The sequence below is a fragment of the Nycticebus coucang genome, chromosome 7 (assembly GCF_027406575.1).
Source record: "Nycticebus coucang isolate mNycCou1 chromosome 7, mNycCou1.pri, whole genome shotgun sequence".
Taxonomy (NCBI): Eukaryota; Metazoa; Chordata; class Mammalia; order Primates; family Lorisidae; genus Nycticebus; species Nycticebus coucang.
This window is the reverse complement of record NC_069786.1, coordinates 28,105,885-28,124,493: the sequence shown is the minus strand read 5'-3', so window position 1 is coordinate 28,124,493 and position 18,609 is coordinate 28,105,885. Positions and strand designations below refer to the sequence as shown.

The 18,609-nt window shown below is 45.5% G+C and overlaps 1 protein-coding gene across 1 annotated transcript in view; it reads left to right on the top strand.

Annotated features, from left to right (window-relative positions):
• Positions 1 to 14,482, top strand: part of LCT (lactase) — a 73,557-nt gene extending 59,075 nt beyond the window's left edge. Inside the window, exons 13-17 of the mRNA XM_053598086.1 lie at positions 1,983 to 2,092; positions 6,202 to 6,336; positions 7,788 to 8,011; positions 9,143 to 9,373; positions 13,792 to 14,482. Of these exons, the coding sequence (XP_053454061.1) occupies positions 1,983 to 2,092; positions 6,202 to 6,336; positions 7,788 to 8,011; positions 9,143 to 9,373; positions 13,792 to 14,012 (921 nt within the window). The 3' untranslated portion in view covers positions 14,013 to 14,482. The remainder of the gene's footprint in view (positions 1 to 1,982; positions 2,093 to 6,201; positions 6,337 to 7,787; positions 8,012 to 9,142; positions 9,374 to 13,791) is intronic.
• The last annotated feature ends 4,127 nt before the right edge of the window (positions 14,483 to 18,609 follow it).

The following is an 18,609-nucleotide window of genomic DNA, read 5'->3' as shown; positions in this document are numbered from 1 at the left end:
ATAAGGGCATGCATCTTTTGATCGTGGAATTTCACCCCAAAGAAGTGGAGATACTAGTAGTAAGCAGGTGCCAACAATACCTATCTTTATTTCAATCTGGCCCGTGACAAGAGGAAAGAGGCACAAAATGGTCCTCATTCACAGCACAGCTTTTCTCAGGCTCCTGCTAGTGTCTTTAAAGAGATTAGCGGGGGCCTTCTGAAGAGTTTCAGTATCAAGAAAGCAAAGGCAAGAGGTGGGCCTGCGGCTCAAAGGAGTAGGGCGCCGGCCCCATATGCTGGAGGTGGCAGGTTCAAACCCAGCCCTGGCCAAAAAATGCAAAAAAAAAAAAAAAAGAAAGAAAGAAAGCCAAGAGTCAGTCTATTTCTCTCTCTCTCCAAGATTGGTTCCCTCTTTTGGTCCTGGAATCTGGAGACTGTGACACTCTTGACTCTCTTGGTGGAGGTGAGGGTCACAAAGGGTCTTAGTTTGTTAAACTTTTCACAAGAGACCTTGAAAAACACAGTCAAATTGAGTCGGTGCAATGGCTCACACCTGTAATCCTAGCACTCTGGGAGGCTGAGGCAGGTGGAGTTCCTAACCCCACGAGACCAGCGTGACCAAGAGCAAGATCTTGTCTCTACTAAAAATAGAAAAATTAGGTAGGCGCCTATAGTCCCAGCTGCTTGGGAGGCTGAGGCAAGAGGATCACTTGAGCCAAGAGTTTGCTGTTGCTATGAGCTACAACGCCAAGGCACTCTAACCAAGGTAACAGAGTGAGACTGTTTTAAAAAAAAAAAAAGTAAGTTTGATGTTGCTGTGAGCTGTGATGCCAGGTGACTCTACCAAGGGCCTCTACCAAGGGCGACATAGACTCTGTCTCAAAAAAAAAAAAAAAATGTAGGGGGGTGCCTGTGGCTCAAAGGAGTAGGGCACTGGCCCCATATGCCAGAGGTGGCAGGTTCAAACCCAGCCCCGGCCAAAAACTGCAAAAAAAAATAAAAAATAAAAAAATAATTAATAACTAAGAGCTCAATTTTCCTTTTTGCTAGCCAGCTGGGGAAATGGCTTTGGAGCAAATAAACCCACATCTCTCACATTAGACTCATAGAACTGGTAAATTAGAGCAATATTTTTTCCTGAAGTCAAAACCCCAAACCTCAGGAAACATTAGGTTGTTGCATCATTACGCAGAGCCACGTACTGGTAAACTGTAATACTGCAGCCCCAGACCATGATAGACGTATCTCCTATTATTAAAGAATCAGCTCCCACAAAAAGATTCAATTTGTTACCTCAGAATGAGTACATTCAAGCCTCTTTTACAAGGGTGTATGTATTCCAAGCCTCACCTCTGACTGGGCAGAAGCTGCCCTCACCCCACATGCAGGTGAGGAGCATTTGGAGAGACTGAAGAAGTCTTTCAAGCCCCCCAGCATCACAGTGTTTGGATGCCACATGTTCCCCACACTAAGGATGGCCTACAGTACACCTTACAGAAATAGGTCTACCGTTCTCCACTCTAGGGCTGTCAGTCCAAAGCCCATAAGGGGTTATGCTGTGCCTGGGCAGCCAGGAAGACTTGCAACTCAGCCCTCCCTAGAAAGTTCTGGTTGATCCACAGGCACTTTGACAAGAAGTTCAGCCGCTCTGCGGTGAGAGAGGGAAGTGGGGCCTTGGAGGCTTCTGTTCTCTCCCTGATGTGCTGTGGGACCCGTATAAGGGCAGCCAGGAGGCATCTGTCAAGTGCTCAGTTCAGTTTCTTCACCTCACACTGCAAGTGTTAAAAACATGGCCCTGCCCTCAGCAAGATGGCAGCCAAGCAAACGAACAAACCCATAGGCGCTGAAGCCCCAACATGCACAGAGCCAGAGTGGAGAAGTAGGTTCAAGTCTGGGGGCTGAGGAGGAAGTGGGGAGCTTCTGAGGGCAGAGATTCCTGGGTAGGGGGTCGCTGTGCCCACCTGTGTGTCTAGGCTGACTTTCTTCCCTGACCACCTGCAGTTTATGGGAGGCTGGTTTGCACATCCTATTTTCAAGAATGGAGACTACAACGAGGTGATGAAGACACGGATTCGTGACAGGAGCTTGGCTGCAGGCCTCAGCAAGTCTCGGTAAGGTCCTGGTAACCCACAGCACCGAGAGCATGGGTGTTGGGGTCAGAGGCATGTCTCAGGTAAGCCACTATGTCTCTGGGCCTTTTCACTTGCTGGGGAGATTACATGTGATTGTGTCCGCAAAGCTCTTAGCCTAGCATCTGGCACAGCTATTATGCTTGATAGAAGGCAGTTGCTACCATGGTTATTATATTTCAGGAAACAGAATATAACAGCTAGGAAATCTGTTCCGAAGGCATCCATCTCTGAGCAACTCCACTACTTCACTCCAAGGATGAATTCCCCAGCTCTTGTCCTAGTTCACCACCTTGGGAGCAGATGGGGACAGCAGGGGTGAGGCCGGGAATGTGCTTTCCATTGTTGGCCAGTTGCACCAAAGCATCCCTGATTCCTGCCCCCCAACCCCTGCTTCCTGTCAAAAAGAGCCAACATTTAATGATCTTCTGTTACTTTTATTCACAAAGATAAGTAAACAGAGGCACAAAGATTAATCCAAGATCACCCAGCTATTAAGATGGGCTTTGAAAAAAAAAAAAAAAAAAGATGGGCTTTGAAACCAAGCCATCTGCCTCCAGCATCCACCCTAGGGGTTTAAGATTCATCCAGTGGCAATTAGAGGTGTGGTGCGTGGAAGGGCACAGAATGACCATCATTGGCCTTGTGGCAGCACACCCCACAGTGACACACAGCTCATATGACCTAAGCAGGGGAGGGGAGAAGGAATCAGAACGTCTGAATTCCTAACATAGCCTTTCAGTCTTTCCCCCTAACTTCCTGAAATAGACCAATTCTGAGGATTAAAAAAGCCAGTTCCTACTTTAGAGTGCACAGCCTGGCCTGGTTAGGGTCTGTTTAACTGAGCAGGCTGCACCTAAAGGTCTGATCTGCCGGTTCTAATCTCCAATAAATGAGTGACTACTTTGGCCCATTTGTGTGAATTTTCTGAGCACCTACAATGTGCCAGAGTCAAGGCCAGGCCCTGTGGGCCCACATGAGGAGAGAGACTGAGTCTGGCTCCTCAGGCTGCTGACAGTGTTCCAAGGAACTCCATTTACCAACTTCTCAGAAAACTCAGAAGATGAGAGAGATCAGGGTGGGCTAAGCAGACCCAGGAGGCTTCATGGGCAATGCAGGTCATTGAGCTGGGCCTTGACAATGGATAGAATTTGGGAGATTGGGGGGAGGCGCCTGTGCTCAGTCGGTAAGGCGCCGGCCCCATATACCGAGGGTGGCGGGTTCAAACCCAGCCCCGGCCAAACTGCAACCAAAAAATAGCCGGGCGTTGTGGCGGGCGCCTTTAGTCTCGGCTACTTGGGAGGCTGAGGCAAGAGAATCGCTTAAGCCCAAGAGCTGGAGGTTGCTGTGAGCTGTGTGAGGCCACGGCACTCTACCGAGGGCCATAAGTGAGACTCTGTCTCTACAAAAAAAAAAAAAAAAAAAAAAAGAATTTGGGAGATTGAAGGGATGGGGATGTGCATGCAGGCCTAGAGGTAAGAATGAGTGAGGTGCATGAAGCTGAGAGTGGGCAGCCCTGCCCAGTGGCAGTGAAGGGGCCAAGGAACCCAGGCATAAGGCCTTGGCCTAGGTGCCACAGGACATGAGGAGTCACTGCTGTTGCCCGAGGGACGTGGAGGAGGGTTTTAGTCTTTCCAGCCTTTCAGAAACCCCACAGAAGGAAGGTTTTGATGTCTCAGATTAACAATAGTAGAAAGGTCTAGATTGGTGGTTCTCAACCTGTGGGTCACGACCCCTTTGTAACAATGAAAATACGTCACGGCATCAGGAAGGTTGAGAACCACTGCTCTAGATGAAGATGTCAGGAGCATAAGCAGGGCACCTCAAGGCGACACCCAAGCCAGAAGCACCAGGTCTCCCTGTCAGCATGTGCGTGTCATCAGGATTTGGCAGAAAGGAGGCTGTATGTGCTGCCCACAGCACACAGGTTAGTCAACTGGTAGAGAAGGGGCTACTCAGAGTAACATGCGAAATGCTCCACCCACATCTTGCTAGTCCTGGGAAGTTAAAAAAAAAAAAGAAAAGAAAATGCTCTGCCTACCTGTTTTGTTTTTTATTTTTTGTTCTTTTTTTTTTTTTTTTTTGGCCAGGGCTAGGTTTGAACCCACCACCTCTGGCATATGGGACCGGCGCCCTACTCCTTGAGCCACAGGCACCGCCCTTATTTTTTGTTCTTATCAACTTCTTTTTTTCTTTTTGAATTTTTTTATTATTCAATAATAGCTGTGTACATTAATGTGATCATGAGGCACCATACACTGCTTTTATAGACCATTTGGCACATTTTCATCACACTGGTTAACATAGCCTTCCTGGCATTTTCTTAGTTATTGTGTTAAGACATTTACATTCTAATTTACTAAGTTTCACGTGTACCCTTGTAAGATGCACCACAGGTGTAATCCCATCAGTCACCCTCCCTCCGCCCACCTTCCTGCCTACCTGTTAGGAAGACAAAGTTCAGTGAAATCATGAGAGTAGAGAAGTCCAAACATCGCATACTCAAATTGCAAAAAATTTCCTGTTAATAAGGATAGACTGGAGAAAAGCAGCACATCTTAACCAACAAACCACAACAAAAGCCTTGGTGCCCATAGCACAGTGGTTACAGCACCAGCCACATACACCAAGGCTGACAGGTTCAAACCCAGCCCGGGCCAGCTAAATAACAATGACAATTACAACAAAAAATAGTCAGGCACTGTGGCGGGCACCTATAGTCCCATATACTTGAGAGGCTGAGGCAAGAGAATTGCTTAAGCCCAAGAGTTTGAGATTGCTGTGAGCTGTGATGCCACAGCACGCTACCAAGGGCTACCAGGTGAGACTGTGTCTCAAGAAAAAAAAAAAAAAAGCAGAACATGGAATACATAAATATGGAAATAGCAATTATAAAACATAACTTTGACCGGGCACTGTGGCTCATGCCTGTAATCCTAGTACTCTGGGAGGCCAAGGAGGGTGGTTTGTTTGAGCTATGGTTCGAGACCAGCCTGAGTAAGAGTGAGACCCTGCCTCTAAAAATAGCTGGGTGTTATAGCTGTAGTCCCAGCTATTTGGGAGGCTGAGGCAAGAAAATTGCTTGAGCCCAAGAGTTTGAGGTTCTGTTTGCTGTGATGCTATGGCACTCTACCAAGGGTGACAAAGTAGGACTCTGTCTCAAAAAAACGAACAAAAAATTTACAACTTTATGAACATAAAGATAGTCTCAAGGTATATACCTTAGACATACTCTTGATTTTGAAATTGATCTTAGATGTTATATATCAAAAATTTGCATATGTTGGCAGTGCCTGTGGCTCAGTAGGTAGGGCGCCAGCCCCATATACCTAGGGTGGTGGGTTCGAACCCGGCCCCAGCCAAACAGCAACAAAAAAATAGCTGGGCATTGTGGTGGGCGCCTGTAGTCTCAGCTACTCGGTAGGCTGAGGCAGGAGAATCGCCTAGGCCCAGGAGTTGGAAAAATTGCTGTGAGCTGTGACGCCATGGCACTCTACCAAGGGCGATAAAGTGAGACTGTCTCTACAAAAAAAAAAAAAAAAATTGCATATGTTGAAGTTTGAAGGAAATAAAATATTAATAATGTTTCTGTAGGGTGTCCCTCAGTGGAGGTTTATAAAAAGACAACTAGTAGGCAGTACCTGTAGCTCAGCAGCTAGAGCACCAGCCACATACACTGAGGCTGGTGGGTTCGAACCCAGCCTGGGCCAGCTAAAAAAAAAAACAATGACAACTGCAATAACAACAACAAAAATAGCCAGGTATTGTGGCAGGCACCTATAGTCCCAGCCACTTGGGAGGCTAAGCCCAAGAGTTTGAGGTTGCTGTGAGCTGTAACACCATGGTACTCTACCCAGGGCAAGAGCTTTAGGACTCTGTCTCAAAAAAAAAAAAAGGCAACTAGTAGTTTCATTTTGCCAACAGGAAGAGTCCCTCTTATGGCTAGAGAGGGAAGTAAGGGAGCCTCCTGTCCACTGAAAGGCCCCTAACCACTGCCAATTATCTGGCATTCAGAGCACTCCCCTGACCCTGCCTGTGACATCTCTTCTCAAAGTGTCATTCTTATGTCCCTAATGGCTCCTTCCACCCAGGCTACCGGAATTTACAGAGAGTGAAAGGAGGAGGATCAATGGCACCTATGACTTTTTTGGGTTCAATCACTACACCACCGTCCTGGCCTACAACCTCAACTATGCCCCTGCCATCTCTTCCTTTGATGCAGACAGGTAAGTCCACCAACAGGGCGTTAAAAGCTCTGGGGTTGGGCGGCGCCTGTGGCTCAGTGAGTAGGGCGCCAGCCCCATATGCCGAGGGTGGCGGGTTCAAACCCAGCCCCGGCCAAACTGCAACCAAAAAATAGCCGGGCGTTGTGGCGGGCGCCTGTAGTCCCAGCTGCTCGGGAGGCTGAGGCAAGAGAATCGCGTAAGCCCAAGAGTTGGAGGTTGCTGTGAGCCGTGTGACGCCACGGCACTCTACCTGAGGGCGGTACAGTGAGACTCTGTCTCTACAAAAAAAAAAAAAAAAAAAGCTCTGGGGTTTCAGGATACTCACAGCCCCTGAGGTTCCACAAGAAAGCTCTAGCAAGCTGAGCGAAAAACAACCCTAGGGAACCCAAGGGACCTGACATTAAGACACATGCTTGGTTCTTGGCGGCACCTGTGGCTCAAGGAGTAGGGTGCCGGTCCCATATGCTGCAGGTGGCGGGTTCAAACCCAGCCCCAGCCAAAAACCACAAAAAAAAAAAAAAAGAAAAAAAGCATTTTTTCTTTTTTTTTTTTTTTGAGACAGAGTCTCACTATGTCGCCCTCGGTGGAGTGCTGTGGCATCACAGCAACCTCCAACTCTTGGACTTAAGCGATCCTCTTGCCTCAGCCTCCCAAGTAGATGGGACTACTGGCACCTGCCACAATGCCCGGCTATTTTTGGTTGCAGTTGTCATTGTTTAGCAGGTCCAGGATGGGCTCAAACCCGCCACTTGGTGTATGTGGCCAGTGCACTTACTCACTGAGTCATAGGTGCCGAGCCTTCTTTTCCCTTCTTTTTTGACACAGCATCTCACTTTGTTGCCCTTGGTAGGGTGCCATGGCATCACAGCTCAAAGCAACCTCAAACTCTTGAGCTTAAGTGATTCTCTTACCTCAGTCTCCTAAATAGCTGGGATTATAGGCGCCTGCCACGATGCCCAGCGTCTCGCTCTGGCTCAGGCTGGTCTCGAACTTCTGAACTCAGGCACTCTGCCCACCTGGGCCTCCCAGAGTGCTAGGATTACAGGTGTGAGCCACCATGCCTAGCCTTTAAAAACCATTTTCAAGAGAAATGTTGTTCCCTTGGTTTTCTTTTACTGGCAGATTTATTTCACTTCTCAAATATATTTCAGATAAAATAATAGTTTTTTTTCCTTTTCAAGGAAAAGTTCACACTTTTTTCTTTCTGATTGAGACACAGTCTCACTGTTGAACCTTGGCTAGAGTTCCATGGCATTGGCCTAGCTCAAAGCAATTATCAAACTCCTAGGCTCAAGTGATCTTTCTTTCCCCAGCCTCCTGAGTAGCTGGGATGACAGGTGCCCACCACGCCTGGCTAATTTTTCTATTTTTAGTAGAGATGGGGTCTTACTCTTGCTCAAGATGGTCTTGAACAACTGAGCTCAAGTAATCTTTAGTTTTTGAACTTGTAGGGGAGTTGCCTCCATCACAGATCGCTCTTGGCCAGACTCTGGCTCTTTTTGGCTGAAGATGACACCTTTTGGCTTCAGGAGGATCCTGAACTGGTTAAAGGAGGAGTACAACAACCCTCCAATTTATGTAACAGAGAATGGGGTTTCCCAGCGGAAAGAAACAGACCTAAACGACACTGCAAGGATCTACTATCTCCGTAGTTACATCAATGAGGCCCTCAAAGGTATAATAGGCCCACCCCTTACTCAACATGCATCTTTCCCTGTTTGGGAACACCTGCCAACATTTGCAGGAGGGTGTACTGCATCCTTGAGCCATAGTAAGCAGAGAAAGATAAAGCTTCTTACTCCTGTTGGGTTTAAGCCTTTCTTTAGGTCTGTGCTCTGAGCTTTTTCCTTCCTAGAGCTAAGCTCAGTTGGCCCAACCCCAGCTAGACCTCCATTCCTGGCCTGAGTCACCTGCTTGCCTGGATCTTTCCTGATGTCCGATGTCTTCTGAGGATGGTGTGCCCAGGGGTTGGGAGCAGTAGGCTGGGTGGTTTTAGGGTCTTTTGTTCCCTCAAGAAAAAGTTTGAGACCCTTGACCCATTCTAACAACTTGGGATGGGACTATAAAAATAAGGGAACAGAAAGGAGAGCTGAATAAAAGAAAAAGAGCAATGTACTGGCCAAAGGAAATGATTACAGACAATCCTTCCAGCTTATTTTACTTTTTTTTGTATTTTTGTTTTGTTTTGTTAGGGTCTCATTTTGCTGCCCAGACTATGATGCCATGCAGCATTATAGCTCATTGTAACTTCAAACTCCCAGGCTCAGGAGATCCTCCTGCCTCGGCTTCCTGAGTACCTGGAACTACATGAATGCACATAACACCCAGTTAATTTTTTCAACTTTTAGTAGAGATAGGGTCACCCTCTTGCTGTGGCTGGTCTCAAACTACCCACCCTGGCCTCCCAAAGTGCTAAAATTATAGGTGTAAGCCACAGCATCCATCTAAAACTCTTATTTTCTATAGGAAGGAGTATTAGCATTTTAAGGCACCAAACAAGATCAATATCCTGAGATACACAGCAAGAAGTGTAGATGACCCAGTGTTGCCAGCTTAGCTAATAGGTGTCCCCAACTTCCATTCAGGGCTGATGGTGGTGGCTCTGCAGCTCCATTCGCAGAGGACCTGCTAACAACCAGTGCATGCAAAGGAAGGGGCAACTCTCTCAAAGGGCCAAAACCAAAGCTCACCTCCACCTCTAAGTTGGGGTGGTGAGGAGGGCTGTGGGCAGATCTGGCTTCCATAGGCCTGGCAGGAGTCTTATAAGATGAGGAAAGCTCACGCCTGGGATTCTGTGTTTGGGCAGCTGTACAGGATAAGGTGGACCTTCGAGGATATACAGTTTGGAGTGTGATGGACAACTTTGAGTGGGCCACAGGCTTCTCAGAGAGATTTGGTCTTCATTTTGTGAACTACACTGACCTTTCTCTGCCAAGGATTCCCAGAGCATCAGCCAAGTTCTATGCTTCTGTAGTCCGGTGCAATGGATTCCCTGACCCTGCAGCAGGCCCTCACCCTTGTCTCCAACAGCCAGCAGGTGAGATGCAGCTCCGGGAGGGACTAAAGCCAAAGGGTGAAGGGTGAGAGGAAGGGCCTCTTTTCAGTCTATTTTCTTCTAGTGTATTACCCTCCTCTCTGCGTCACCATCCAGTTCATTCATTCAATTAATATTTACTGCAGTGCTCCAGTCTTCCATTGGAACAAAGGACATTTTGCATGAAAATTGCTGAATGACTAAAAGATCATAAATTACCATATTTTGGGGTGGCACCCATAGCTCAGTCAGCAGGGCAGCAGCCACATACACCGAGAGTGGTGGGTTTGAACTCGGCCTAGGCCAGCTAAAACTATGACAACTGCAACATAAAAATAGCTGGGCATTGTGGCAGGCACCTGTAGTCCCAGCTACTTGGGAGGCTGAGGCAAGAGAATCGCTTAGGCCTATGAATTTGAGGTTGCTGTGATCTGTGACACCACAGAACTCCACCCAGGGTCACATCTTGAGACTCTGTCTCAAAAAAAAAAAAATTACCATATTTTGCCTTGTATAACATGCCCCCGTGTATAATGTACATCTACATTTTTTGTGTATTTTATTTATTTATTTGAGACAGAGCATCACTGTGTCACCCTCGGCAGAGTGCCATGGCATCACAACTCACAGCAACCTCAAACTCTTGGGCTTAAGTGAGTGATTCTCTTCCCTCAGCCTCCCTAGTAGCTGAGACTGCAAGTGCCCCGCACAACACCCAGCTATTTTTTTGTTGCAGTTGTCATTGTTTAGCAGGGCCAGGCCGGGCTCAAACCCGCTAGCCTTGGTGTATATGGCTGGCATCCTACTCATTGAGCTACGAGCACCACCCTTTATTTATTTATTTAATTTATTTTTTGAGACAGAGTCTCAAGCTGGGTAGAGTGCCATGGTGTCACAGCTCATAGCAACCTCCAACTCTTGGGCTTAAGCAAGTCTCTTGCCTCAGCCTCCCAAGTAGCTGGGACTACAGGCGCCCGCCACAACGCCTGGCTATTTTTTTGTTGCAGTTGTCATTGCTTTAGCTGGCCCAGGACAAGTTTGAACCCACCAGCCTCAGATTATGTGACCTGCGTCCTACCCACTGAGCTATGGGTGCTGCCCGATACGTATATATATATATATATATTTTTTTTTTTTTTTTGAGACAGTCTCACTTTGTTGCCCTTGGTATAGTGCCGTGGCATCATAGCTCACCACAACCTCCAACTCTTGGGCTCAAGTGATTCTCTTGCCTCAACCTCCCAAGTAGGTGGGGCTATAAGCACCTGCCATAATGCCCAGCTATTTTTTTTTTTTTTGAACAGAGCCTCAAGCTGTTGCCCTGGGGAGAGTGCTATGGCATCACAGCTCACAGCAACCTCCAACCCCTGGGCTCAAGCAATTCTCCTGCCTCTGCCTCCCAAGTAGCTGGGACTACAGGCACCTGCCACAACGTCCAGCTATTTTTTGGTTGCAGCCATTGTGGTTTGGCAGGCCCGAGCTGGATTCGAACCCGCCATGTCAGGTGTATGTGGCCAGCGCCTTAGCCGCTTGAGCCACAAGCGCTGAGCCGTGCCCGTCCATTTTTAGAGAGGGAGTCTTGCTCTTGCTCAGGCTGGTCTTGAACCCATGAGCTCAGGCAATCCACCCACCTGGACTTCCCAGAGTGCTAGGATTAGAGGCACGAGCCACAGCACCTGGCCCAGTATCCACATTTTTTTGGCCCAAATTTTCAGGAAAAAACATCTTTTGTTTTAATTTTTTAATTCAAATGTTTGTTTATATTTAAGTACTTTTTTTTTGTATTATAAAGGAAGGTTAGCATTTATTTTTCAACATATTATGATAAAAGATATATATTTTTTCTTTTTTTGCAGTTTTTGGCCGGGGCTGGGTTTGAATCCATTACCTCCGGTATGTGGGGTCGGCATCCTACTCCTTTGAGCCACAGGCACCACCCAATACAAGAAATGTTATGTAACAAATAATTACAAAGCATAAGAACAGATACAAGGGGGCGGTCCTTGTGGCTCAGTGGGTAGGGCGCCAGCCCCATATACTGAGGGTGGCCTACTTGGGGGGCTGAGGCAAGAGAATCGCCTAAGCCCAGGAGTTGGAGGTTGGTTGCTGTGAGCTGTGACACTACAGCACTCTACCGAGGGCAATAAAATGAAACATTTTTCAGAAAGAACAGGTACAAGTGGGTAGGGTGCCAGCCACATATACGGGGGCTGGCAGTTTGAATCTGGCCCAGGCCTCCCAAACGACAACAACTACAGCAAAACAAACAGCCATGCATTGTGCCTGATGCCTGTAGTCACAGCTACTTGGGAGGCTAAGGCAAGAGAATCACTCAAGCCCAAGAGTTTGAGGTTGCTGTAAGCTGTGACATTACCAAGGGTGACATAGTGAGACTCTGTCTCAAAAAAAAAAAAAAAAAAAAAAGAACAGATCCAAGGTAACAAGAAATTTTTATACATCATAGAAAGCCAAAAGCTCTTCATCAGTCAGTATCAGAAATACCATCTTCTTTAATTTCTGAATCACCGGTGTCTTCTGAAGAGTCACTTTCCTCATCCCAATAAATTTCATCACCCTCAGCTCCAGTGGCAATATTGCTGATGCTGCACAACCACTCCCTTCTTGACATTAGTGCTTGATCTTAGGATACAATCACAAATCTGGGGGAGAGATACTTTCTTGATTCTGCCGAAAAATGTTAAATCATTTCTAGCTGACTGTACCCACAACGTCCATTTTTCTTCATCAGAGCCTTAAAGGCTTAAGGGCTTGTTTATGGACACATCAAGAGGTTACAGTTAACTGGTACTCACCAGGTATAACAGCAAGTTGGGTTTTCAAGTGTACTGCGATTACCATATTCTAGGGTATTATTTTGCATATGGTATCATTATTGCTTTCTAGAGTTACACTTTTAATGCATAAGCATAAATAAAAGAATTGAAAACATTTATGCAGATGCAGAATTAGTACTATTATGTATAATGTGTGTTCTTATTTTTTCCTCAAAAATTTTGGGGGAAAAGTGAGCATTATGCAATGGCACAAAATTCAGTACTTTACAAATGTAAATGACAATTATCCAGTTTATTCAGGTTAAGCGTCTCTAATCCAAAAATTCAAAATCTAAAATTTTTCAAACTGTGAAACATTTTGAGTACCAACAGGCTGCAGTCAGGACACAGTTATTAAAACTGTTTCATGTACAAAATTATTATTATTTTTTTTTTTAGAGACAGAGTCTCACTTTATCACCCTCAGTAGAGTGCTGTGGCATCACAACTCACAACAACCTCTAATTCCTAGGCTTAGGCAATTTTCTTGCCTCAGCCCCCCAAGTAGCTGGGACTACAGATACCCACCACCATGCCTGGCTATTTTTTGTTGCAGTTTGGCAGGGACCAGGTTCGAACCCGCCACCCTCAGTATATGGGGCCGGCACCCTACCCACTGAGCCACAAGTGCCACCCATCATGTACAAAATTAATAAAAACATTACAGAAAATTACCTTCACACTATGTGAATAAGATAACCTGGAGTCACACAGATCTAAAATACAAGTGAATTCTGTATTTAGAATTAGGTCCCATCTCCAAGATATCTCGTTACATATATGCAAATGTTCTAAAATGTGAAAAAAAATCCCAATGTAAAACACTTCTGGTCCCAAAATTTCAGATAAGGGATACTCAATCTGTATTCTACTTGCTGCTAGAGATGTTTACTTTTTATCTTATTTTTTTGAGACAGAGTCTCAAGACATCACAGTTCACAGCAACCTCAAACTCTTGGGCTTAAGTGATTCTCTTGCCTCAACTTCCCAAGTAGCTGGGACTATGGGCACCTGCCACAACGCCTGGCTATTTTTTTTTTTTTTCTTTTTTTTTGTGGTTGTAGTTGTCATCGTTATTTGGCAGGCTGGGGCTGGATTTGATCCCGTCAGCTCCAGTGTGCTTGACTGTTGCTCAGTGAGTAGGGCACTGGCCCTATATACCGAAGGTGGCAAGTTCGAACTCGACCCCGGCCAAACTGCAACAACAACAACAACCTGGCGTTGTGGCGGGCACCTGTAATCCCAGCTACTTGGGAGGCTGAGGCAAGAGAATCGCCTAAGCCCAAGAGCTGGAGGTTGCTGTGAGCTGTAACGCCATGGAAGGGTGACAAATGAGACTCCGTCTCTAAAAAAAAAAAAATTAAAAATAATAAAAAAACTGCTTCATTTCACTCAAAGGCTCTTAATAATACACAGAGAAAGGGATGGGAACCCACCTCAACAACATGCTTACTCTAGTTGTGCAGATGTGGGATACTGGGTAACCTCTGGACTCCAGGGACCCAGCTTGGGCCTAACCTGGAGTCACACAGATCTGATAACTCACCAGCACTAGGGCACAAACCTCTCTCTATTGTCCTTTCCTAGATGCTGGACCCACTCTCAGCCCCATGCAAAAGGAGGAGGTTCAGTTTCTGGGGCTAACACTCAGCACCACGGCAGCACAGACAGCTTTGTACGTTCTCTTTTCTCTGGTGCTTCTTGGAGCCTGTGGCTTGGCATTTCTGTCATACAAGTACTGCAAGCACTCCAAGCAAAGGAAAACGGAACCAAGCCAACAGGAATTGAGCACTATTTCTTCATTCTGACAAGTTACCACTTCCTCAAGTTCTGCAAAGCACTCCTAGTTTCTTTACATACCTTCGCCAGCCATGAAACTTGCAGTCTTGCTAACTTCCCTATAAAGGTTTGCTGCTCTGTTTTAGATGACTTTAATCTTGAAGGATTTCGAATTCCTGATTGAAGTGGAAATATCTGCTTTTTTGCCCTAGTATTGGCTTTCAGAGGGCCGCAAGAAATGTGGAAATGAAAAAAAAAAAAAAAGAAATGTGGAAATGTGCAGATATTGAACTGATCTAGTAGTGGGATCTATGAACCACTTAATTAACTGGGCTGTTTCAGGGTTGTTAAAGGTGGAATTGTGAGGAAAACCCATAGAAATCCTTTCTATAAGAAATCAACTCCATTGTGTAGATGGATCGCAATATCATCTCCTGCCCTTCTTCAGGGACCTCCAGCCTCCACCTGTGTTTCTCAGAAAATAAAACCAGTTGTGTCCAATCTCTTGTGCTTGCTTTTCTTAGAGAGAGTAGGTTCAACAGAAGTTGTGAAGTCATACAAGACATCTGGGGCTCCTATAAGTTTTCATACCAGACTTAAGACTTTCTGCTTAATTATATTCCTTAGGGAAGAACCACAACTTGCAGAAAGAAGTGACCTTCATACAATCCTTTGTTATCCACCTCCCAAACACCTCCACTGCTACCTTTGATGCTGTCCCCAGCTCTCTGGTCTATCAGACAAACTCCACACAAGCGTGACCCACAAGGCCTGTGTGATCAGACCCTAGTTCATTTAGCCAGTTTCCCTTCCTGCTTTCCTGATTTGTGGTAGTTCTGAACTGACTGTAGATCCTTAACTATCCCATATTCCTATGTCTTTCCAAATGCTATTCCTTCTGCCTACGATGCCTTTTCTTCTGAAAATGCCTGCAAGTCTCAGCTGAAATCATTAACTTTCTCCTCTGGATGGCTTCCCTGAATTCCCCAGGAAGATATTCCTTCCTCTACTTGGCTTATAACCACCCCTCTATTACAGCTTGACTGCTTTATACTGAAACTGCATATATCTCTGTCAGCTTCTCAAGGTCAAGGAGACATGTCTGTCTTTGGCAAGCACAATTTGGAGACAGTAATGGAAAGCACACCTCCTCTTTTTGTGTTTATCCACCCACAAACATGTCCAGAGCAGTGACAGGAAGAGAGAAAGACGTGGTCTTTATCAAGCGCCTCAAATGTGCTAGTGAGACACTGTGTATGAAAAATTTAAAAACTTGATTAGTCAATGTACTATCTCTAGATAGCGGGGAAATGTGTTTTTAAAAAATAAAGGGTAATTTTTGGCTAATCTTAAAAAAATGATCATGCATGAAATTTTGTTTCATGTAAGCATTCCCTACCTGACTTTTTATATCTATGAAAATTCCTATCATAACATTCCACACCTGTGAGCCTCAACCTGGCAGTGAGGAACTTCTGGTACATAAGCATTTTTCTCCACCAAAAGACAAGAAGAATTTGTCAGACAGGAGTGAAGGTATCTCTAAAACTGATATTAAAGACATTTTCTGGGCAGAAACTCTCAGCATAAGGTGTTAATTATACCTGTATTAATCCCAAAATCCAACATAACTTTTTTTAGAAGACACTAACAATAAACTCTCACATATTAAATAAACTAGGAAGAAGAACCAGGATAAAACTGGGGAGAAATGAATATGAAAATATATTATAAAACTAGTTATTAAAGTAGCCTGGTAGCAGAGAATAGATCAATAAGGGAAAACAGAGTCTATTCACACAACCAACTACCTATAGGAACAGAGGATGAGACAAAGGCGGCATGCCAAATTGGGGGTGGAGCTGAAGCATGAGAGGGGTGGGGTGGGTCAACGGTTAGCTTTTGAGGACATTAGCTATGGGTATGAGACAGAGACAAATCCTTTCCTTGCATACCAGATTTTTTTTTTTTTTGAGACAGTCTCACTTTGCTGCCCTTGGTAGAGTGCTGTGGCATCACTGCTCACAACAACCTCAAACTCTCAGGTTCAAGTGATCCTCTTGCCTCAGCCTCCTAAGGCTATTTTTAGAGATGGGGTCTCACTCTTGCTCAGGCAATCCACCCACCTCAGCCTCCCAGACTGCTAGGATTATAGATGTAAGCCACCTCGCCCAGACTGGATACCAGATTTAAACATTAAAAAAAGGAAACTTCCACGCATGGTGGCTCATACCTGTAATCCTAGCACTCTGGGAGGCTGAGGTAGGGCGATTGCTTGAGCTCAAAATTTCCACACTTATCTAAACAAGAGACTCCCATCTCACCAAAAATTAAAACATCCAGCTGGGTGTCATGGGGCACGCCTACAGTCCCAGCTACTCAGGAGGCTGAGACGGCAGGTCAGGAGTCTGAGGTTGCAGTGAGCTATGATGACACCACTGCACTCAGCTCAGGGACCACAGTTAGACACTAACTAAACCAAAAACATCCCCTTAAAAAAAAGGAAACTAGGACAATTCTAGGACACAAAAGAATTAATTTTGAGCAAGACTCAAGACCCAGAGGCTACAAAGAAAACCACTGATAATATTGTGGCAAAAAGTACTCATCAAAAGAGAAGGAGAAAATACAGCACCTGCTAACAAAGGACTAATATTCTTAGTGACCATGAAATTATTTTAAGAAAAATATGAAAATGAAATAAAAATGGGCAAATACACAGTTCTAAAAATAAGTCAAAATGATTAGAACATTAAAAGATGTTCAGGCTGGGCACAGTGACTAAGGCCTGTAATCCCAGCACTTCGGAGGCCAAGACAGGTAGATTGCCTGAGCTCATAGGTTTGAGACCAGCCTGAGCAAGAGCGAGACCCCATCTCAAAAACAATAGCTGGGCTTTGTGGCAGGTGCCTGTAGTCCCAGCTACTTGGGAGGCTGATGCCAACAGTATCGCTAAAGCCGAGGAGTTTGAGGTTGCTGTGAGCTATGATGCCACAGCCCTCTACTGAGGGCGACAAAGTGAGACTCTGTCTCCAACAAAAAAAGAAAAAGAAAAAGAAGTTCAACTTTAGGCTGGGCATGATGGCTTGTGCCTGTAATCCTAGTACTGTGGGAGGCTGAGGCAGGAGGACTGCTTGAGTTCAGGGGTTTGAGACCAGCCTGTGCAAGAGCAAGACCTCCATCTCTACCAACAACAACAACAAAAAAAAAAAAAAAAAAAGAAAAATTAGCCAGGTAGGATAACTTGAGTTTGAGGTTGCTGTGAGTTATGACACCAGGGCACAGAGTGAAACTCTGTCTGAAAAAAAGAAAAAAGAAAGAAAGATGGGGTGGTGCCTGTGGCTCAGTCGGTAGGGCGCCGGCCCCATATGCGAAGGGTGGCGGGTTTAAGCCTGGCCCCGGCCAAACTGCAACCAAAAAACAGCCGGGCGTTGTGGCGGGTGCCTGTAGTCCCAGCTACTTAGGAGGCTGAGGCAAGAGAATCGCTTAAGCCCAGGAGTTGGAGGTTGCTGTGAGCTGTGTGAGGCCACGGCACTCTACCGAGGGCCATTAAGTGAGACTCTGTCTCTACAAAAAAAAAAAGAAAGATGTGCAAGCTCATGTGTGATAAATACAATGAATATCAAAATTTATATCTATCACATTGACAAAGATGAAAAAGTATGTTAGACGGTGCCCGTAGCTCAGTGGATAAGGGTGCTGGCCACATACACCAAGGCTGGGGGTTTGAATTCAGCCCCAGCAAGCTAAAAACAACAATGACAAGTGCAACAACAACAACAACAAAAAATAGCCAGGCATTGTGGCAGGCTCTTGTAGTCCCAGCTATTTGGGAGGCTGAGGCAAGAGAATAGCTTAAGCCCAAGAGTTTGAGGTTGCTGTGAGCTGTGACACCATAGAACTCAACTGAGGGTGACAGCTTAAGACTCTGTCTCAAAAGAAAAAATAAAAAGAAAAAGTATGTTAATACAGTGTTGGCAAGGGTGTAGGGAAATGCACAATTTCTTTTTTCTTTTTTTGGAGACAGAGTCTCACTATGTTGCCTGTCACCCTAGGTAAAGCGCTGTGGCATCACAGCTCACAGCAACCTCCAACTCCTGGGCTTAAGCGATTCTCTTGCCTCAGCCCTCCAAGTAGCTGGGACTACAAGGACCCACCCACAATGCCAGGCTATTTTTCTGTTGCAATTGTCATTGTTGCTTAGCTGGCCAGGGCTGGGTTTGAAACCACCAGCCTCGGTGTATGTGGCCGACGCTGTAACCACTGTGCTACGGGGGACGAGGCAGGAAATGCACATTTTCATACCCTACTGGTAGGGGTTCAAATTCAGATAGCCTTTAGAGGAGGCAATTTGACAGCATCTTATATACTGCAAAGACCCTTTGACTTAGTAAGTTATACAGACTTATCTTATAGGTACATTTTCAGAGTAAGAATATACCACCCCCCCATGTTTGTAATAGAAAAAAAACAAAAAAGAAACTTATGATAACCACTGAATGCCACCAGAGCATGGAGTACATTCATCAAGTAAAATGCTATACCATCATTAGTAAGAATGAAGTAGTTATGTGTTGATACAGATCAAGGTTAAGTAAGCAAAAAAGCAAGATGCAGGGTAGTATA